A 22958-nucleotide genomic window follows, 5' to 3' on the forward strand; every position below is an offset into this window, starting at 1 on the left:
GTGCAACAGGTTTTGCACAAAAATATCTCCAGTGTGCACATGCCATACTCTGCAGACTGGCATCACTACCCATTCAACAATTTGTCGGAACTTTCGTATCTATTTGGCAAAAGAATATTTGTAGTTCATAATAGTTTAAAAAGCAAGAAAGCTCAAAGGAACTAATCAGTATAAGAAGGAAGATATAAACAAAAAAAGGTTTCCTGTAAATCTCGTGGCTATTTATTTCACAGTCTGTGTGTAAAAAACAGGCTGCGATTAACAACGAGCCAAGAGAAGTTAAATAATTGTTGAGCTTGACTTATTTGACACTTGGTTATGACAAATTAATCAGCAAGTTTGCTGACACACTATTGCTAAGGAGACTTTCATGCACTGAATGTGGTCAATTTCCTTTCTTTAGAATCTTAAGACATTAATTATCAGTCCTATTTAAAATTTTACTGTTAATCAAATATACTGATTACTGATGATTATGATGATTATGCTGACTTTTCTCTGACTGACTTCTTGAAATCAGTAAAAGTGATGCTGCAAAAGAGGCATATTGCTTGCCATGTCTTTCTGCATTTAAAAAACTGTGTATGCACTTGATAACATCATAATTTTAATTTAAACCTATTATCGGAAAAATTGCAAGCTGTGCCTCCCTTAAGAGTCACTAGCCATGATGTCCCTGCCCCCTGGCTCTATACCCTACTACCCATCTGGTGTCTTCGATACAGACATAAAAATTCAATCATGTGAACTGCAGAAATATTATGTGCAATCATATTTACATACTGTTATGTATTTTGCAGGGCTGCAAAAGCTAGTACTTGTGCCATTGTGAAATGTTTGCAGGTTGTCGGCCCCCTAGGTGAATGGAACTGTAGATATGGTCACATCACAAATTTGCCATTGTTTAAATCGCAATATGTCAGAAGCACCAATTTTTAGTCAGCTGAAAATAGAGCCTCTAGATTTAGGCTCAATTTTGGTTTAAGTAAAACAGGTTTAGAAAAGCCTGACTTATAACCCCCGTATTTTAAAGAAAATGTAGTTTTCGTAGTCTGTCAACCCTCCCCGTTCTTCCAAAGACATGGTAGTTGGTTGTTAGTTTTGTTGACATGATTGTTTTTCAGCCTGTGTATCACTATCATTCAAGTAATAGACTTTCTTACGATTTCGGCATTTAAGCTTTGCAGTTCTGGTGTGATTTGATCAAATATTCTTGCCTATTCTTGGTCAGTAGAGTTTTCCAAAATTTGTTAATGAATAATATTTGACTACAATCAGTACTTTGGATATGGTCATGAATCTCAAAGACTGTGTATTAGTTTTGATACTTTTGAACTTCATTTTTTGTTTTTTGGCTAAAACTAGATTAAGTTTTATTTTGATATTTACAGGCTGTATCCAGAAAAGAATGCAAATCCAGAATTTCTTGGTCATTACTCAGCAGGGGAAAAGAGGTTTATGAAGTACAAAGAGGTTACAACAGAAAAATTTAATGCTGTAAAAGTTGGTGATTCATTTGGTCATACGTATGTATTTGTATTTTTGTTTATATTGTATTTCGTCATCTGCAAAAATTTCCCTAGCCCTAACCCTATTGGTTACATAAAGGCAGTTTAAAAGTTAAAACATCATTTTCTCGTCAAATGTAGACAAAATACAAAGTCAATGCTGCCATAATTAGGGGCGTGTTCCACAGTTCCCCTTGGTGCCACCAAATGATCCTTGCCATTGATCTTTGTTAGAACTGCTAATTATAGGATGGTGCTCTTAAGCTATTTTGATGATGTTTTTTATTTAGGAAGGTAGGCTTTCATTAGCAATTAGTGAGGTCGTAGATCATTCAATTCAAGGTGAAATGGAAAGAAAATGGTAGAAAAGTGAATTTTCCACCATCCAATGCAAAAGTTTATGCTCTATAACATACTCAAAACCACCCAAAATCGACCGTGGGGAAACAATTTTATTGAGGTTTGTATGATATACGAGGCCACATTCAATAATCAAATACTTGTAGCACAATTGAGTGCATCTGTTCAGGAAGGCAAGAAATCTTTTTTCTTTTAAGATTGTAGATTTACATGAGGAAAAATTCTCCTTTTCTAGCCCTGAAAAATAAAGAAGAGTGCTAATAAAGGAAGAAGCCTGTTTTTTTTATTTCCCTAAAAACATGGGCAGGGATTTTATAACCGACAGCAGTTTTTAGCGCCAAAATACAAAATTTGTTAACGCACCATAAGCCAGGGACATTTATCAATATTTTAGGGTACATAAAGTTATTCAACGCCTTAGCAATTTACTCAGGGGAGGGGCTATTTTGGGTATTGGGGACATGTCAGCCAAAGATGTAATGTCCATTTGTGATTTCGATATCAACACAGGTCATTGTTTCCTGATAATTGCTACAAATGAACAGCTCATTTTTTGGAAACTGGTACTCTCTGGATAAAATATGGCAGAATCGCTAAAAGATTTGGTGGATTAAAACTTTTTGATATCCAAGCTAGTTTTTAAAAATGGAAAGGCAGTACACGTTATGAAAAAGATGCCTTAAACATCATAAAGCACAGTGAAAGTCATGTAAGACTTGATTTAAACAATTATTCTACAGAGAGAGTTAAAAAAACTCCAAATAGTTACGTATTACTTGATCAAAACTGCCATTGAGACTTTCATAACCCAAGAAAGGTACCTTGAAAAAGTTGCAATTTTGATCAACTAATTGGCATTTCTGCCTTAACAAAGCCTGTAAAACGGTACTGTAATGGCTTGAAATTAATGAGCAACAGTTTGAATAAAACATTTTTGGGAAGGGAAGGGGGTGGAGGGGGCTCATAAGTTGATTCACTTTTACTTGCCGGGTAACACTGCATTCATAACTATTTTGTATAAACAGAACCCCAGGTTGAAGATTCGTGAGAAGGTTTTAGAAAAGAGCCCATGTCATGAATTTTAGGTGGAGGGGCCAAGCTCTATAAATTGAACTTGAATTAGGGCTTCAAAATAGGACCTCTATGGAAATATTTTGCTTTTCCAAAAATGTATGGGGCCATGGCCCCCTGGCCCCACTGGCTCCCTGGTGGTGCGGGCCCTGAGGTCAATTTTTTTACAATTGTCCACTGGAATATCTGTTTAGCTTCAAAATTCAGAATTTAGCCTTAATTGTTGGAAGCTATTCATATTTTGCAAAATCCCTCGACATATGATATTGTGCATATGGTCGAAAAGCTAAATGTTTTTGAAAGTTCTAGAAAAATTTTTCCCCAATACGGATTTTGGGTGATTTAGGATAAGTTATAGAGGAAAAACTTCTATGTAAAATGATGTAATATTGCTTTTCTACTAATTTGTTCCTGGTTCATAACTTCAACAACTGCACTAATTGTGGTTCTCCAAGTCATATCTTTGTGATTTTACATATTGAGAGTTTTTCTTTAATGTTCCCCACCTTTTTGTGCTCTTTGTGTCCATTCAGTCTTCAAATGGCTCTTATACTGTTACCAGAGTTATTTTCACATTCATTGGCAATTGAGTTTATGCATTTTTAAGATGGTCATCACACTGGTTTAAAGTAAAGTTCACAATACCAGAATCATGGAAAGGCCAAGAAGTTAGGCTGAGGTGGAACTCTGGTTCGGAGGCTATGGTATGTGATATTCTATACTCTCGAACCCCTGTTAAACCTGTTCAAAATGTCATTTGGTTTGGGAAAGCATATGCACTCTCAAAAAACCATATGTGATTAGTAATTCAGTATTTTGTAACAAATATATTTGGTTTGCAATTTGTTATGATGCATTCATGTATTGTTGTATATATTGCATATATTGTTGTATTCATGTTCAATTTTAAATCCTTTTTGAGGATTGTAATAACTTCTTGATGTTCAGAAAGACATGCTTATTTAAAGTTTGGTATCTTTCAGTAATTGTTTCTGTATGACAGTGGTGACCTTTGTGGAAATTTCCAAATTATAAACAAGAGGTTTATTCTCAAGGGTTCAGGATACATTTTCATGAAAAAACTTGTGCAACTGCATATCTTGAAGTTGATTTTTTTAGGGGTTTTGCACAACAATGCTTGAACTTTAAGAAAGCAACTTAAATGACTAGTTCAAAATCATTAGGCAGACAAGGTTTTTTTTCATTTAGGAGTTTTGAAATATATTCGCATCAAAACAAAGGAGCTTGGCTTTTGTAGAGAGAAAGAATTCCTTTTCTCTCTAGGATGCTTCAAACTAGGTGGGAGGCTAACAGTCACTGATCAGTAAAAAAACAAAAAGAACCAATGAAATTTATCTTTTTATTTCTCATGTTTCTTTTGATCTACACTGAATATAAATTGTTTGATTACATATTCAAAAACTTCAGTATGCAATGTTTCCACTATTTTTTGCCAACTTCAAGCCAATTTAAAGAAAATGATGGACTCCTAATTACAAAAAACAATGGGAAGACACTGTGTGAAATATTTTATAGTAAACAGGCAAGTTAGGAAATTGTGTTTCTTAAATGGATGTTAGAAATTTCCTTCAATGCTAAACATTTCTTCAAGAAAAAGCCTGAATGCTGCAATTTTTACAAAAATGTTCTTCAATGTTAAGTTGATTCTTATTTTTTTCAGGTATGGAAGGATGGAATACCAATGCAGGTATGACATCTTTTATGGAACAGTTTTTGTCTGTCAAAGAGAGAGTCATAAATTTATCAAATGCCAGGCTTTCATTTATTTATCTAGATAATTTTTTTATGTAATGTTTATTGATGGGACTTTGAATTGTTTAGGGCCTCACTGGAGGGGATGGCCAAGTGAGGACAGATTTCATTTTGACAGAAAATGCCAATGGAAAAGAGAGGTATGGAGGCACCAACTTCTAAGTATGAGCAGACTTAATTGCTTACAGATTGTGTTACTTGATTTTTGGATTCTGTTGAAATTTTCCCTCTTGCTCACAGTCTATGTTTGAAAGAGTCCAATAGGTAATAAATGAAGACCAACAATTGTCTCTTAGATGATTAAACATCTATCTTTCATGTATATCTTTAATAATAATTATGTAAAACCTGTTAAAGCCACATTTTTCAATACATGTTCTTCTATTTTGCTCTAGATTTGAGCTGTACATTGAAATGGCTGCCAATGGGATGTTTGGAGCTGGGAAAGATGGGATGATAAACCCACCTGATTATAATCGCAGTTTCACACTTTCTATGGTTGAGATTGCAGTTTTAAATAGGAAAGCATACAAAATTATCAGAGATTTAAAGATTTTGTTGGGCATCGTCAAGGTAATGTTATCTACTTATAGAAGAGTAACATTATTGAAAACTTTTCTTGTATTTATTCCTTATATAAAGCAGGGTCCAAATCTTTCAGTTGGCAAGATTTTTGAATGCATTGTTTTTAAACAGCCTTGTCTTAGGAAGGGGAATCAACCAAACTTTTATTCTATTACCAATTCACAGGGTAAAATATCAAAATTCATAGGGTAAAATATCAACATTGGATAAATACTATCTTAGTTACTGAACTGCTGCTCTGTTGCTTAACTTGTTTATTTGTTATCATTTGTTGTTAACTTTTTCTCTGTTTTTGTTTGTTTGTTTGTTTGTGTGTTTTTGTTTTACTTTACATCAACAGAGCCTTCAGTTTTGAAGTAGTTTATTTAATTTGTAGAAGTAGAAGCCAAGCCTTTGATTCTATTAAAACACTATTAAATATTTAGTTCTCAACCTGACGTTTTAAACTTTCATACTCTCTGTAGCAACTTCCTGAGGACAATCAACGTGCGTGGCAAGCTTTGTACACCGGAAATGACGTCACCAATTGCTTTCAACCAGAAACTAGTGACAGCTACCAAAGGTAGACGAAGGCTCGTTCTACTGTTCTTTAAAGCCAAAATTGATTGATCTGTCAGCTATAGATATTTTTAACATGCTTTATAATTTGAAAATAAAATATTTTAACACTACCTGTTTAACCTCTTCCGCATTCAGCTCTCTGTTCTGAGAAACCCAAAGCCCCATTCTTTTGACATTTTTAATCGCTTTTTCAGAGCTACTGCAATTTTGGATAATTTTTTCAAGCAGAGTAATGGTGATAGTCAACACACTGTTCACGCTGTTGGGCATTGTCACATAGATTCAGGTACCTTGCCAACGTTTTTTTCCTGTACTGGCTGTTTGTCTTCTTTCTGGTGGATGTTACCTTTTAGAGATATATATGGCAAGTTACTGTCAGTAACTTGTTCTTGAGTTAAGTTTATATGGGCGTAGGAATTTATGATTAAGTGCTAAAGAGAACAAAGCAGTGAGTTTTGAAAAAGGAAACGATCTCAACAAACAACGCAAGACATTAATAGCTTCAACTCAGAAGACACAAGGGTACTTTGCATTGAAGCAGGGGCGGACACTTGATCAGAAATTGGGGGGGGGCAAGCCTATTGTTTTAATAAGATGACGTCACATTTCCCATTGTTTTAGAACAAAAGACCATTGTCCTCCAAAGTATTGGGGGGCGGTCGTCCCCCCTCGCCCCGCCAAGTGTCCGCCACTGCATTGAAGCTCAGTGTTTTATATATATATATATATAGAAAAATCACACAAAATTTTTCATCACAATGCCTTTAAATAGGACGACATGAGTCCGATCAAAATGATGTCTTTGCTGTAATTTTAGAGCCCTCGTTTTATAGCTTGGTTATGGCCATACGACGAGACAATTCGCAAATGCGCCCGCAGCTGGTCTTCCACAATCGGGCTCATGAGGCGATACCCAGATTTCAAATTTGCCTGCTCTCAGGTACTGCTAATGCCAATTGAATCTATATACATGTTTTTTTGAATTTTTCAATAAAATATTAATTGTTGAACTAAGCTATCTGAACTAAGTAGTTCTTAGCAGTTACCAACTCCACATCATACCTTTAGGATTATGATTTTCAAGTTATTATATATTTGAAAAGAAAATCACTGAGACATAAATACGATTGCCCTGCCATCTTTTAGCAAAACTAAGGCTGACTAAAAGTTGTAGCCTAGATAAAAACTACGAAGAAACTTGATTCTTTCTGCATATGATGTTCCATTAATTGATTAAGTGGGTGGTAGATTATAACTTATCTTTAAAAGCATGCATTAATTAATTTAATTGGTTATCAAACATCTATTTTTATATCATAAGTAAATAATCTGTATTTGTCGCTTTGTTTCGTGCTGCTTTATATTTCAAACAGAAATTGGAACATTCAAATACGATGCTCTGTACCTTGATGAGCCTGAAGCCATCTTAGATTTATCTAATAATGGAAGAATATCATGTAATTCTGTAAGATTGTTCAAGTGCCAACAATTTTAAGCCCTACTATTAATTGTAGACAAAATCGAATGGAAACTTTGGATGTGGGTCACCATATTCTTTTTTTCAATGGTCTTTTATTACCCATAACTGTTGGATCACTTTATTTTTTGCGCTGTTTCAAAGTTTTATTCTTATTAACATCAGGAACAGTTATAAATATTGTAGTAGCATGTCAAAATAAAAGGCAAGACAATGATAATTATGACAGGACAATTGATTTGTTTGTTATCTTCCGAAAGGCATGATTTAGTAAAGTGGCCTAAAACATACAAAGAATCCGCTCTCCTGCTCAGTGTCTCTGCTCTATCAGTATCTCAGCTTGAAACCATCTTGTTCTACCAGCCTTAAACATTTATTCCTAGAATTGCTGCCTTTATCTAGAAAGTCGGGTGTGAATTGATGGAAATCGTAACGCAAAATTGGAAACAAAAATGCCGAAATTTCCTTTGAAATTTTTGTTCATGTGCCTATCCTTACTATTTCAGGCGCAGCAGTTTGAGTGGGTAAAAGATCACTATCCAGAGTTGTACGAAGAATTAAAGTTATTTGTGCGCAAAGGCCAATTTCTACCAGTTGGTGGGACATGGGTTGAAATGGTAGGGATTTATTTGTAAACAGCTTTGTAATAAATTGACCCAAAAATCACGAATGGATTTATGATATTTTTTGCTACTGTTGGAATACCAAATGAAAATACTGCTATCAATATCTAGGTCCATGTTAGATAAACCAAATGCCAATCTTTATTGGTTAGCTTTTTCACAAATCATGTTTGGCTTTGTTCGTCCGTATTCAAATAGAAAACTAGAAAAAACATTCGTTTTTACCAGAACAAGGTGAAATTGAATTCATATTGGATATAAATATTTCTTCCTGTTTTATAATTTCTTATTCAATTTCTGATGGTACTTTATCCAATATTCTTCGGATAATATTGTTTTTGACTCTGGAGATGTCAGCTACACAGACAATTTGTTAACCAAAGCGTACAAAATTGCTTTCAAGGCTAAGATTTAATCCCCATGTTTTCATAGCCTTCTTTTATTAGCAGGTCTTAATCAAATTTAGTAGATTAGTTTACTGTCTATGAAATATATTTTCATGAAGGATACAGTTATGTTTTTTAAGTAGTATGATCGTAAACGAGTTTCAAAATTCTTTTGTAATTTATAATTCAACAGGACGGCAACCTGCCCAGCGGAGAATCTTTCGTGCGACAGTTTCTGTATGGCCAAAAATTTTTCAAAAGCGAGTTCGGTACAAGTTCTAACGTGGTGAGTGAATGAGTAAGAACTTTGAAATCATTAACGAGGATGAGGTTTCCTCACAGCAAAATACTACCGTTTAGATTTTAATAGACTGCATTGCAAAACATTTTGTTCTGTGGAATAATCTAACACTATTGGTCCTTTTTTCTCGATGTTAGTGGTGAAAGAATATAACCTTCCAGTTTACCATATATACAATCCAATTCAATTCAAATCTCGTTTCCAGTATAATTGCCAATACATACAATATGGTGTAAGAAATAATTGTTAACAATTTTTTGGCGGTACAGAACTTGAAAGTGGCTTTGAAAAAAGCAAACATTTTACAACATATTGGCTAAAAGCTTTTTCGTTTGACACTCCTCAGAGCATGAAACGTCAGAATAAGGGTCCGAAAGAACAAGATGAAAAATATATAGCCAGTTGTGGATCGAAATAGGCTAATCGATCCTATCTCGATCCACAGATTGGCCTATTTCGATTCACAACTGGGTATATATTTTTCATCGTGTTCTTTCGGACCCTTATTCTGACGTTTTATGCTCTGAGGAGTGTCAGATGAAAAAGCTGTTAGCCAATATGTTGTAAAATGTTTGCAACAAGCAAGATAAATTTTACGAAAATATTTTAGCTCAACAGGTTTTTATTTTAAGTGACTTGATATGGTTCTGTATGAAACCGTACATGGTTTTGTTATGTTTCAAAAAGCACTTTTAGTTGACAATTTGTTTTATTTTGCAGTTTTGGCTTCCCGATACCTTTGGTTACTCGGCACAAATTCCACAGATAATGCAACAATGTGGCATGCAATATTTTGTGACCCAAAAGCTAAGCTGGAGTTTGATTAACAAGTTTCCGGTAAGTTTTCCTATTATCCTATAATTTAATCTGCTATCAAAAAGAGGAGGGAACCTTCATCGCCTTTCGTCGTTTATCATTCAAAATGTAAAGATTATTTCATTGTTCATTTGTTATTGTTATTCATAATGTTCTTTGCCTAAAGAGACCAATATTTTATTTCAAAATGAAGAGTTTTACCAAAAATCATGACTGACTGCCTACCAGTGTCTCAATATGAACTGCATATGACAATGCCAATAGACACCTAAAAATCCCTTATAACCTGCATTGTTAGTCAACCTCGACTGGAATATTTCAATTCTTGTTCTTTTGTTCGATGAGCTGATCCTACTGGGTCATCTTTTCGTCTTAATAGAATTTCCCTACCGCTCCTTTTTTCGAAAAAATTTTCAAATACGTAGGATAAGAAATCTTGGAGTCTGAAATTCCCGAAAAAAGAGTTTTTAACAAAAGTCTATCCTTTTTTGTCACGAATGCACGGTTTGCTTACTTTTTCTAATTTTCTCTAATCTTTTCACTAATTCTACGTATAACATTACAGCACAACACCTTCATTTGGCAAGGAATTGATGGGTCGAGGTAATGGCAACAACAGCATTTTTGATCCATATCTTTATTAATTAGTCGATTTTTTCATTCTGTCTTATTAAATTTTCCCTTGAAATTGCGTCCATGTAATATTAACCAGAAACTCTCTACATCTATTTTGTAATTTTAATTTGAATTTCCTCGAAATTTTTTTCAGATGTCTGACACATTTTCCTCCGGCTGATACTTACGAATCTAATGGAGGGGCTGATGACGTAAGTGCCTATTGTTTACATTTTTTAATTTATCGCTATCTTCAACAAAGTTTTGATGCTACACTATAAGGTAGCTCGTAGATGTAATACATTTTAAGCCAGTATGGCAAATTTCCAGTGTGCCGATCGCTTTCAATTTTAGGCCAAGGTCTTGCACGCAACTGCGTTTGACTTTGTCATATTTATCTGCGTTATTCCGTGACATATTTGATCTTTTGATCATTTTTTAGGTTCTTAAATCTTCTACAAACAACAAAGACAGAGGATTAGTTAACGACAGTTTGTTATTGTTTGGCTTTGGGGATGGTGGCGGTGGACCAACGTATGATATATTTGTTATATTTCTATTATCATCGAATTGTGTTATCATCAGTAAATACCTTCCAACCTGGGACCCCTCAAAATATGTCCGCATTATTGTCTTGTTCCGCCATATTGTTGACGTTTTTAATCTCAGTAGTGATTGACTAGAAATCCAGTGCACCGCTGTCCTAACAACCTGAAGTTTTGTACCAACATAAAGTGACTTCAAAAGCATTATTGTTCGATGCCTTCCTTGCTCGTGTAGAATATAATATGCTTTTATTACGCAAATTCTTGATTGATTGCTCTTTTGCAAGGAAAGATAAATGCGATTACGAATTCTCAAATTTTTAAAATGTACACGTCTCTTGATGTTGCAGAGAATTGCAGCTGTACTGTAAATGAAATTAATTTGTCGAATGAAATTCTTGTATTAAAGCCGTAGTTATTGTATTATATTCTTGTATTCTTATATACATCATACTTAGTCTAACAGATGTACTAGATATAATTTGTAAAAAATATTATGTTCACCCAATGTTGTGAAAAGTTGTTCTGAGTTTTTGAAAATACACGTAATATGTGAAGCATGTGCTCTTTATCAACGATTGCGTAGCTTTTTATGGTTTTCTATCTCATTCTTTTTCAGGGAAGATATGATTGAGAGTTTGCAACGGATGGAAAATGTCGATGGAGTTCCGAGGTTTCTATCAGGCCATCCTTATTTTTAGTTTACACAGTCCCTAAATTGTTCAGCACCGAATTATCATCTAAGCTTATTTCATTAATTTCACAATCAAAATTTGCTTTTTTACTCGTCCTTTGCAATGCATAAACCTGATAGAATGGTGTCAAAACACACTTTGTCTGGATTTTGGTATCATCAAAAACTTCGTTTGCTTCAACCAGTTTCGTAGGACGCATAGAAGAAGGCGTACCATATGAACAAAAAAGGCGTTTCAGAACAATATGAACAAAGACAATTGTTCATTGGCAACAGAGATTATCATGAAAGATAAATGTATAAATATTGAAGTGGTTATAATTTGTGGGACATGAGCCCCCTCCACCTAAAGACAATATTAGCTAGGGCCCTGGCTCAAACAACCAAGATATTATCTAAAGACACGAAAATTGCGATAATTTTCTTGTTTTTAATCGCTTTTGATGTAATTTCTTATTTCATTTGTTGTTTCATTTTTCGTTTTGTTAGATAATTTTCCACTTCAATTTGATAATTTTAGATGATTTTTGTTAGATAATAATGTTAGATAATTTTTTCCAGGGTTACATTTTCTGAGCCGTCGATATTTTTTGACAAAATCGAACCAGCAACAGAAAAACTCAGTGTTTGGGTCGGAGAACTTTATCTCGAGCTCCATCAAGGAACTTTCACAACGCATGGCATGGTGAGAATTTTTAATCAAATATAAATTTTATGACTTGAAGCCATTTCCCTATGGCTCATTTAATTTTGTCTCGCATTTAAATGCATCTTACTGCAAATTTACCCTGAATATAAAGGTTTGCGTGGGATTTTTGTTAAGTATTCTACCGTCGTTTGTGGTTTCAAGGTCCTTTTCTAAAAGACTTGGGCCATGAAAACTTCCTCAGTATTTAGATACACAGCTTACGACAAAGTTTCGGAAACTCCGAGATTTGCAAATCTATTTGTAGACTCAATGATAAAGAGACGTAATTTTGGAGATCTCTACTTTCCATCTTAGGGATAAGAATATCTTTTTTTAGGGTTTAAAATATTATTTTCATATAAAATTGTTAAAAGAAGTAATATTTGAGAAATTTTGTTGTTGACAAAATTCGTTATTTATTGCAAAAAAGTAAAGCTTAAAGAAAAATAATTTCCTTTAGGTAAAGAAGATGAACAGAAAATGTGAAATCAAATTGCATAACACCGAATTTGTATCCACAATGGCATGGATAAAAGATAAAATGAAGCCTGGTTCGTACCTTCGAAATATAGTCACCATGTGTTGAGTAATAACTATATTATCAAAGGAGCTCCACAAATCCTGCGCCATATTGACCTTATCCTTGATCGTCTGAGAATCGCCCCCTTGCGATGATCACCCATGTTAAATGATCGGTTTTCTCTTAGGAAAGGTGGGTAAAAGCCGTGCAAAATGTGATTCTTATCTAAGGTTGCGAAGATAGCAGAAGATTTCTTCTTCAAACAGGCATCCACGATGTTTTGACAATTTGAACATGGGCGTCAGCTTCGTGCATACTTTTTTCAAATTAATTAATTTTGTCTCGTTCCCGAGCCTCCATTTTTATAGGACCATCGAGAACCAAGATAACGTCGATGACTCCTTTGTCCCAAACAAATTTTCGCCATTTCCGTCTATATATAAGAAAACAAATTTCCAAAAATTGATTTTATTTTAAATTTATAGCTTGGATTTTTGAAGCAAAATATTTTTCTAAGGTGATATTAGTTTCAGATTACGTTATCAAAGAGCATTATTTCTGCACCGTCTATCAGGAAATCGTTATCAATCTTTCTCGGTTGCTCCATCAGCAAAAAGGCTGTTATGAAGGAGTCCAATTGAACAAGGTTTTTGTGTGATTACAATCTATCATTAAAACCTCATGTCAAGATCCATAGCCTATTTAAGCTCACTGTATTCGACTATAGCGGAGTGAATTTGTTTTTTTGGTAAAATACATGTAGTTTATTCAGAGCAGCCCATTTAGATTTACTGCCCACGTTGCTTTTGACACATTTCTGCTCACGAATTTCACTTTGATACTTTTCAGAATCCTATCCTACATTGAAGCTTTTGACTGCATGGAAGTACCTGATGTTAAACCAGTTTCATGATGTTTTGCCTGGGACATCAATTAAAGAGGTTTGGTCTTTCTTGGGGATTTGTTGACAATGCTAAACAAACTCCCTCTCTCTTATAAAAAGTTTCCTTCGTTTTTGTCTACTTTTTTTCAATATTTGTTCTATGTTAAGTGTAATTGCCGCAGGATTGTTATGTATTTCCATGCTCCTTGCTAGTATGGTTATAACTAATATTTTGTTCCTGTACATTTTATAAATAATATATAAATAGGGATTACTTTTTGTACGTATGTTTACTATAAATATCTTGTTTTCCCACATAGACCTAAAAAGCGATAAATTCTATTATGATTCAACGATTTCAAGCAGATAAGAATACGGCTTTTGGCAGCTTGCATTTAGTATATTAAGCAGGCATGTAAATAATTAGCTTGGCATATAAAATGCAACAAGCGTTTGCTTTCAGTTGATTTGAACTGAATAATTCCTGTTCATGAAGAGCGTTTACTTAGCCACTTGATAATTACCTCGTAGGTTTATGATGTTGCCATCAAGTACTATAACGGTGGGTATTAACGAATTCGTGGATCAGGCACCGCGGAGCAGGGGGCGCTGGGGGGGGGGGCTTTAGCTCCCCACTTGTTGCAAAAAATGCCAAATATTAAGTGAAAACTACCAGTAAAGCCTCTTTTTATACGGTTTTAGCCCCCCAACTTTTTCTAGACCCCCCACTTTCCTCAACGCTCCGCGGTGCCTGTGGATTCAAGTGGTATGAAAATATAGACATTTTCTTAATTTGCCATAGCAAGCGGGCAATTTTGAGCTGCTGAAATTTTTCATTATATATCAACATGTCTATTGCTTTCCACATATCAACTATTTTTCAATTTTTATCTTGTTTATAATGTTAGCTCTTAAAATTTGAAAGCATTAATGGTAGCAAATTTCTTTTAGACATTTTGTTGTCCACCCAAGCACTTACGGAGAAAGCATTGGGAATTTTGTCTCAGCACCAAGAAGCATCACAAAAGCACAAAGTAGGAAAAGTTATAATGTATTTTATAACATAAATCTATAATGTAAATCTTTACCGCATATAAGATAGCTTGGTCGTAAAGAGTTTCGTACAATTTTCCCCTTACATCTGTTTTTCTCTTTATTTGTCTTGAACCATTTTTGAACAAAAACAAGCTTTTTCCTTTTATAATTGAAGAATAATGAAAAACTGAAATAAGTAGGACATAAAAGGGGTACGAAGAGTATTAGAGTAAAAGTTAATTGAACCTGTTATTTCGTCATTAGTTTCCAGCTCTCCTAAACACATGCAGTTGGGACAGACAGGAAGTTGTACATGTGAAGTCAAGTATCCTGAACAAAGCGATGGGCAGTACGCAGGCATCTGACGTGGGTGGGCGCTTTGGTACGTCATCGTCTTGAAATTTTGTATCCTAGACAAGACATTATATTTCTTCGGAAAAATTTATTCTAAAGCTATCTTTATTTGTTGACAAATTGCTCAGGAGATCATAAAATTGAATGTGGCTTGGATTAGAGTGGCTAGATATCCGATATAACGGGTTAAGAATATAGCACTTCGTTAATAATTAACATGAAAATGTCAGAAAATATTAATTCACATTTTAAAACAGGTTTTGTGAATAAAGTCTGGTAGATTATGGCAAAAGAACGATGTCAATAAAAGAAATAATCAACATGCGCCCTTTTCTCCTATTTCTAATTAATTTAAATTTTTATTAACATTTTGACTAAGTTATTATATCATAAAATAACATTTCAAAAGTCGTTAACTAATTACAATTAACTTTTTTGTTTTTAGTTTCACTTTCTTTCCATTTTAATTTCATAGCAATGCAGATTTGGCATATTTCATAACATTAAAACCTTTCAAAGCTCCTTGTTTTATGTGCATATGTGTGTTTCGGGCCGGCTTTTCAAATCCATGATTATTCAAGATTTGTTCGTCATTTTGCAAAATACTTTAAACTGGTTTGAATGATATCCCCTATCACTGTCAATAGGCCTCTACTCGACCTAGGCTATCGTTGAATCGTTTTGGAGATCGAGTTTTCTCTTCAAATCAAACGTACCTTTGTAGCTATTATTCAAGATTTAGAAGGGGCACTTCCGTGCGCCTGAAGATTTTTTGTAGGGTATACTTTTTATATGAAATATTTCATGAAACACCTTTACTTATTCAGTATTTCACCTTATACGGGGTCCGTTGATTAATACCGGCAAGCTTAATTAATGATTGACACCGGCATCTTTATCTGAGTTTATCATTTTTTAGATCAGTGTCATTTTTGCAACTTTATAGAACATCTAAATCTATTTGAAAGCTCCTATTTTTAGCCCTTGTTGATGTCCCCTCGATGGGATACGCTGAAATCTCACCAAAGGCGGTTTCTCGTGAAAACGAGGCCAGAATAGCTATGGTAAATCCCATACGTCTCTTTTATATTTCTTTTCGAGATATTGTTATTTTTCTTCCTCAATTTTCTATCGTCTAAGTTATGTTGTGAAAATATAATTAAACGTCGTAATTTTCTTGTTTCAATAAGATTGTTTCTACTTGGTAAAGAATGAAGGGGTCAACCTCTTCACAAACGCAGTCGATTAAAAGGGTTTTTTCCTGCACTTGACCATATGTTACCATATATTTTACCACTTCCGCGCCGATCCAAAATTCCTGTAATACCCGATCTCTTTTTTTAACCTAGGCCTCAAATCATACGCAAGCAACTAATCGAGCTAGCATCTTCGGATTAAAGTGTATTAGGACTCTATGAAGGGGGTTCGACAATGATGAACACTTATATTAAAGTTTAATAAATAGAATGATGCTCAGAACAGTTTTAGATTGATTGAAAATTCTTGGGTGATTTCCCTTCATTTGTGTCAATTCTGTTACCTGATTTATTGCAGGAAGGAAGTTATGTTGTTTTGCAAAACGGTATTGTCGAAGCAAAATTTAATACCTGCGGTCAAATGATCTCCTTGCAGCTGAAGTCCGGCAAACGGTTTGTTTTTGTTTAATTCTTTTAAGGTTTTACATTGATGTTTTTTATATTCATCAGAATAATATCTAAAATTTCTTTGCTTTCTGCATTATTAAATTGTATCAAAAGCTGTTTACTGGACGCTTAGTAATTTTCCATGTAAGAAAAGATGCTCTGATACGTTGCACTCGATGCCCGCAAAAACATAATAGTTTTTGACTGGGGAAGGACTGTAAAGTAGATTAGCATATAGTTAGAGGATGCTTAATGCAACGTTTTACATTCACTATATGCCTTAAAAACTGTTTCAAGCCTGTTACAGACATGCCTAAATTGAACTTATGTGAAACCTCTGATGTATAATGAGCCTTTTGTGTACAACAAGACTTTCTTTGCTTTTTAGGGAAGTATGCAATCCTGGACAGCCTGGCAATCAGCTTGCTATTTTTGATGACATTCCTCTGTTTTGGGATGCTTGGGATGTTATGCCGTATTATAAAGAGACTAGGTAGATATTCGTTTCTACACATAGAGGACCAGCTAGATTTGTTATCTAATAGCTATGTTTTTTGCAAACTGAAAATTTTGAAAAATGCGTTTTTTTGGAAAATTGTTTCTGATGATTTGGCATCTTGCTTGGGATTTTGCAAGGAAAGGACGTCTAGCTAGACTACCCTTTGAAGCATGTCACTGTGTAGTGGTTAGAAGTAATTTCTAGTTTTTAAGCTACATTTCTTCTTCATAATCAAAGGATCACTTTTAAGGTAACTTAAAATATAGTCGATGTAAGAAGTACCGGTGGAATTTTTGCTAGCAAAGATAAAAGAGGGACAACATTTCTAGAAATTTTGTCGTTATTTACAAATGACTTAGTAGCTTCAACACCTAATTTGGTAAAAGATGACATGCATATGAAAAGCTGTAATGGCATCACTAATGTCATAAATGTTTATATTTTGTTGTCAGTAGTGTTGATGTCTCTAATTTCATCGTTTTCTTTAAATCACAGGAGAGTAGTTGATGATGTCACCCAGTTTTCTGTAATTGATAACGGACCGCTTCGAGTCTCTTTTGAGGTGAGTCCGCGGATCTGATGCTTTTAACAATAAATCTTGATTAGTTTTCCAAAAGAATTAGTGAGAGTAAATGAAGATCACTCACATGTTATGATTTCAACTCTTCAGATCCGAATTTTTCTAAATCTTCTTAACGAGATTGAAACAAATTTTTTTAGGGAATCAGCAAGGTATCAGAGATAGCCCATTAGAAGCTTCGTTTCAATGAGGAATTCAAACGCTTTGCATTCTATACCTAAGATTCACTTTGCACAGGTTACCTTTAGAGGGTATTTTACGGGGTCAGCTAGCCCCTTTTAAATGTTTTCCAGTGCTTTTTGACCAAGCTCAAAGCTCAGATACGTTTTTATATATGATTCAATAATGGTATTTATTTGGCAATTTTTTATGATTCATGGACAAACTTCCACACTTCACCTTTAAGGAACTCGTTACTGTGGGATTGCTGATACTTAGGTGACAGGATTGCAAATTATTTTTGGCATAGTCTTCATGAGAAATATTCTTGCTTGCCAAAGTATATAAACAAAACATTAGTGACGTCTGTTTTGCAGTACGAAAGGCTTATTTTGGTTATTAATTACTTTTAATTTTGCTAGGTTTCGATCAAGATAAGTGAAGTTTCAAATCTTAAGCAGAGAATTTCACTCGATGCAGAATCGCCTTTCGTCAGATTTGCAACATCGGTAAATAAACAATTAAATATGTCGTTGCGTGTGGTACTTCATCCAGAATAACGATAATATAGTCAAATAACTTGATAACGAGTACATGCTCGAAGCGTCGTGTTTTTAAGAATTAAACTATTATATTTTCATTCTGGTACTAAGTTTATTTGCTAGCTAAATAATCGTTATTCTCGATATATAAACAAGTTTTTGATACTGTTAAGCGTTTTATGTGATACTGAAATCTGTATTGGTTAAAACCCACAAATGTCCTGTTTTTCGAACTTTGGCATCCATACATCGGCATTTAACGAACTTTTTAGACTTGACACAACAAACTTCCAAGCAGACTGGGGAGAAGATTGCATCGGATTTCACGTTCCTATCTATCTCCTGCTTCACGACTCCATCTTGTCTTCTTTTTCAGATAATTTTCTGGGTTATGACCAGAATCAGAAATAGGGTTTTTGAAAGACAGAATGTTTCTTATTTGGTGATAGTACTCCTTTTGTTTTAAGTCATGATTCTTTGGCGCACTTGTAGGTAAACTGGCACGAAAACAGAAAGTTCTTGAGAGTCGACTTTCCAGTTGATGTGCTTTCTGATTATGCTAGCTACGAGATCCAGTTTGGGCACGTGAAAAGACCTACGCATGGAAATACGTCTTGGGATTGGGCGAAATATGAAGTAAGGAAAATAAATTTCTTCATGACCTTATTACTGCTGTACTTTTATTGCACTAAGATCTGACGTCTTGTTTATCATTCTGACATCATATTGATCTGCAAACACCATAGCCATTTCCTAACATGCACAGTGGTTAATTTGTCTGTGGCAGAAAGTCGATGAATAGTAGATTCTTTCAGAACATGTTTTCAAAACATCAATATTGGGTCAAACAATTTAGATTTGTCTTAAAATAACTGAACTTAGATCAGTGGCGGATTTAAGGGGGGGGCAACTAGGGACAGTTGCTCCTCCCTTGACGAGTTGAAGAAAGTCTGGCGCCCCTCTTTTTGGCAATTGTGCGCCCCTTTTGAAGGATGAGAATTAGGTGAAATAGTATCTGAGACCGACAGGTTAATTTGCTTCGAGGATTACCTCAAAAGTTATGTTGATTATTCCGAAAATGGATCTGAAATTGTTGTATACAGCGTACTCTCGTCATCAATTTTTGAAAAATTTTCAGCGCCCCGACTACCAACTGCCCTCGTTCAAGTTTGCTCTGAATCCGCCCCTGACTTAGATAGCATTGCTATCTATCAAATTTTTCGTATGCAAACACAAAAGCAAAACTTTTGCACAAATGGAACTGTAGATAATTCATAGGCAGCAAAATTGATGCAAAACAAAGCAATTTAGTTATAAATTCTGATTGCAACGCAACATTATTGCATGTAGGCATGTAATGACAATTTTTGAACCGAAATCACTTTCTTCATTGTATCACTGTCCTTTAGATCTCATATTGTCTTCATATTCACAGTAATGTAACAAAAATCACATTCGTAGCATCCCTTCGTTTCACGTGTATACGCCTTGTATTTTAATTAGTCAGTAAATTCATCAAGACAAAACGGTCACATAACATTGTTTCATGCTGGCGCCGTGTTTTCTGCACGATAATCAAGAATATAAAAGCGACTGTATTAAGAACAGAAAAATGATAGATAAACCAATAAACTTCAACAAGCGTTCCTGTTTGGCATGTTTGAGTATGTTTTGTTTCTAGCATCAATCACGTTTATACTTTGTTACTACAAGACCTAAGGCCTGGTTCATTTTATTATTGAATAAGCGAAGCACTCCTGAAATATCTGGGTTTTATCTTTGCCCGAAATATGACCACTTCATATACATACCGCTAGCCAGGGTTTCTGAAATAGATCTTTCCATAAAAATTGTCATTTATGTTTGCAATTAATTTGAAGCAAAATTTGGCCTCTTTTTAGAATGACTAGTTCCTCGTCTGCACGAAGCAAATATAACGTGATTTGGATTAGAATCGCGATTGATACTCGGATTCCCAAAAGTCTTCAATTAAAACGAGGATTAAAATCACGACCCCGTAGATGAAAATCAGATAAAAAGGGAATGAGCGGATAGCCAACCACATCTCACTTTTTCAATTCTCCTCCATTCGAGCATTTTTGTCGAATCAAACGTCTCTAATGCCGGTTTGGAATGAGGATAGAATACAATATCAACTCAACAACTGCTAAAAGAGAACACAAATGTACATTGGCCTTTTTTTATATTTTACTTGTAGGTGACTTCAACTCGAAGGCTTTAATTCTAAATTGAAACTAAGTATTCAAAATTTTGTTGGAAAAAGATCTAGATGATTCTTCCACAATATACTTTGTATATAAAAGGAAGAAACCATAAACACGAATGTATCAGGGTCAGATTTCAGCTCTTTAGGACCAGGATGCCGATGTGAGTAGCTTCATTTGAAAAGGTTACTGCAAAACTGGTGCCTATGCGAATATAGCCACATTTCATCTGGGTGCCATGCCTTTTTAGAGGAACTTTCATTGTCTGTTTTGTTTATTTTGTATATAGTTTTAATTTGTCATATTTTTAGCACCTAAGTTGAAGAATAAAGATGAAATTCGTTAATTGAATAGTAAAAAGAGAACGCCAAAAATAAACAATTGCCTGGAGAAGAATCCTGTTGAATTCCACAATTTTAAAATCTTTTAATCATCTTTGAAATTATATGAAGCAGCGACGATGTTTTTTTAACCCTTTCCTTGAAGGTTTGTGGTCACAAATGGGTTGATTTATCAGAACATGATTTCGGAATTGCTCTCCTTTCTGAATGCAAATATGGATATTCAGTTACAAACAAGACCATGGCTATTTCATTGTAAGTATTGGATATTTGCGTAAGTGGGACTTTTTTGAAGTCGTTATAAAAAAGCAGTATAAAACTTGGGCTATTTTTCAACAAATCCAAAACATTGTTGCTTCTTTATGGCCCAGTTAAGAAGCACCTCGACGAGAATTTTAGCCAGACATCAATCAAGTAAGGGGAAACATCTTCAATATCACAAAGACCTCAATATTTGGCCTTTGCTCAAAAATGCACTTGCCACCATTTATGAAAAGCTCTGTCCTTCATTTTCCTGCATTTTTGGGTGAAAGGGATTAAAAACCCACATTTTGCCAATCTGTTTTCAAATATGATCGATGCTTATGGGCCTTATACAAAGTTTGCAGCGCCATAAATCCTCTTTTGGTTGTGCTCGCGTAAGTTCTACTATGTTCTGGACTATTTTGAAGAAAATCCTTGTTACTACTAAGGTACTCTTATCTTTTTATTAGTTTATTGAAATAAAAACTACCCCATCCAGCAGTCAATGATGTAACTTTGATTTTTCATATTAAAAGAATACGCAAGGGTTTACTTTGGTCATATCTTTTAAAAGCACCAGCATCAAATACATGTTTTTAGTACCAGAAGGCGACCGTATAATTCACGGGGGCTGACTGTTTTCTACAATACCGTGGTATTAACGATGTAGGTTTTTAACAGGTTAAGATCACCGAAGTCCCCGGATGATACTGCAGATATGGGATGTCACGAATTTGAGTATGCAGTAATGCCTCATAATGGTACGTTCTCTTATCGTTTTTTCTCACATTGCCATTTGCATTGATTGAGCTCTATCTAGAAACATCGTTTAAACATAACACATCTTTCAATTTGCAGGAACTTTGCAGTCAGCAAGAGTTATTCAATATGCATATAACTTCAACAATGTGATGCAAGAATTTATTCATAGTGAAGAAGGTAATTTCCATGAGCTTTCTCAATTAACAATTTTTATGTTTGTTGCTGCTCGTTATTTCCAGCTGAACTTTTCTCATATCCACTCCTATTTCTACTTGCAGATAAATTGAGATCGTTCTTCCAAGTGTCATCTCCAGCTGTGATTCTAGAAACTGTCAAGAAGGTATGCTTGAAGTAGAAATTGTACATCACAAGTCGCAACGTTTTAAAAACGGGGAATATACAATAGGCCCTTCCCCGGACAGAATATCTTGCGAAGAAGTGAATGTATAGAATCAGTAAGCAGAAACAACACAGATCCATCCAATATTTTGGTAAATTTAAATTTAAGTAAGATGAAATTTAAGTAGCTAATATTTCATCCCTGCAAACAGGCACAGAACAGAGTCAATGTGGCCTAGACTTACAGCAATAAATGACTAATTAGATGCTATAAATAAAATCATTCAAAATTATTATAGTATCTGGAGGCGCAGAGCCACGAGAGTGGTTCCTTTATAGCTTGCAAATAAATCAAAGCCTCAAAGGCTATTTAAGGCCAACTAGTCATGAAACTACATACAGTTTGCACGAGGTCCTGCTCCAATGCATTCTTTCTTCCTGCCATCATTAAAAACACATTGGATAGCATTAATTTGCAAAATAATTTTTCAACAATTCTTAATCGATACACAGGCAGAGGACATGGATAATGCAATAATTCTTCGACTGTACGAGGCTTACGGAGGAAAGGCATCCACAGTTTTGAAAACAACACACAGCATTTCAAGGGTTTGGAGGTACGCTATTTTCGCTTGTAAACAGACCTGTTTGGGATATATTTTAGCCTGTTTTCATAATCAAATGGCATGCGATAGAAACTGCGCCAGTTATTTGTACCTCAAGAACGGTTGTTTAGAAAAGGTTTTCCTTGCTATTTCAAAAAGGAAAAACTTCTGCATATGAATTCAATAAATACTTGATAAATATTTACAAAAGTCCATGGATTTTCT

At 34.6% G+C, this 22958-nt stretch overlaps 1 protein-coding gene across 1 annotated transcript in view; it reads left to right on the plus strand.

The window, feature by feature from the left end:
• LOC135686777 (alpha-mannosidase 2C1) overlaps positions 1-22958 on the plus strand; it is a 28481-nt gene that overhangs the window by 1146 nt on the left and 4377 nt on the right. Inside the window, exons 2-33 of the mRNA XM_065203107.2 lie at positions 1392-1526; positions 3547-3643; positions 4621-4647; positions 4782-4852; positions 5108-5285; positions 5762-5859; positions 6053-6144; positions 6692-6798; positions 7842-7952; positions 8538-8630; positions 9366-9482; positions 10027-10064; positions 10231-10288; positions 10519-10610; positions 11241-11294; positions 11877-12000; positions 12464-12554; positions 13373-13464; positions 13938-13968; positions 14358-14440; positions 14706-14823; positions 15777-15859; positions 16350-16444; positions 16827-16931; positions 17433-17499; positions 18099-18185; positions 18711-18854; positions 20930-21039; positions 21709-21788; positions 21886-21966; positions 22068-22129; positions 22642-22745. Of these exons, the coding sequence (XP_065059179.2) occupies positions 1392-1526; positions 3547-3643; positions 4621-4647; positions 4782-4852; positions 5108-5285; positions 5762-5859; positions 6053-6144; positions 6692-6798; positions 7842-7952; positions 8538-8630; positions 9366-9482; positions 10027-10064; positions 10231-10288; positions 10519-10610; positions 11241-11294; positions 11877-12000; positions 12464-12554; positions 13373-13464; positions 13938-13968; positions 14358-14440; positions 14706-14823; positions 15777-15859; positions 16350-16444; positions 16827-16931; positions 17433-17499; positions 18099-18185; positions 18711-18854; positions 20930-21039; positions 21709-21788; positions 21886-21966; positions 22068-22129; positions 22642-22745 (2925 nt within the window). The remainder of the gene's footprint in view (positions 1-1391; positions 1527-3546; positions 3644-4620; positions 4648-4781; positions 4853-5107; positions 5286-5761; positions 5860-6052; positions 6145-6691; positions 6799-7841; positions 7953-8537; positions 8631-9365; positions 9483-10026; positions 10065-10230; positions 10289-10518; positions 10611-11240; positions 11295-11876; positions 12001-12463; positions 12555-13372; positions 13465-13937; positions 13969-14357; positions 14441-14705; positions 14824-15776; positions 15860-16349; positions 16445-16826; positions 16932-17432; positions 17500-18098; positions 18186-18710; positions 18855-20929; positions 21040-21708; positions 21789-21885; positions 21967-22067; positions 22130-22641; positions 22746-22958) is intronic.

The sequence above is a fragment of the Rhopilema esculentum genome, chromosome 6 (assembly GCF_057945365.1).
Source record: "Rhopilema esculentum isolate cy_ngs chromosome 6, ASM5794536v1, whole genome shotgun sequence".
NCBI classification, from domain to species: domain Eukaryota; kingdom Metazoa; phylum Cnidaria; class Scyphozoa; order Rhizostomeae; family Rhizostomatidae; genus Rhopilema; species Rhopilema esculentum.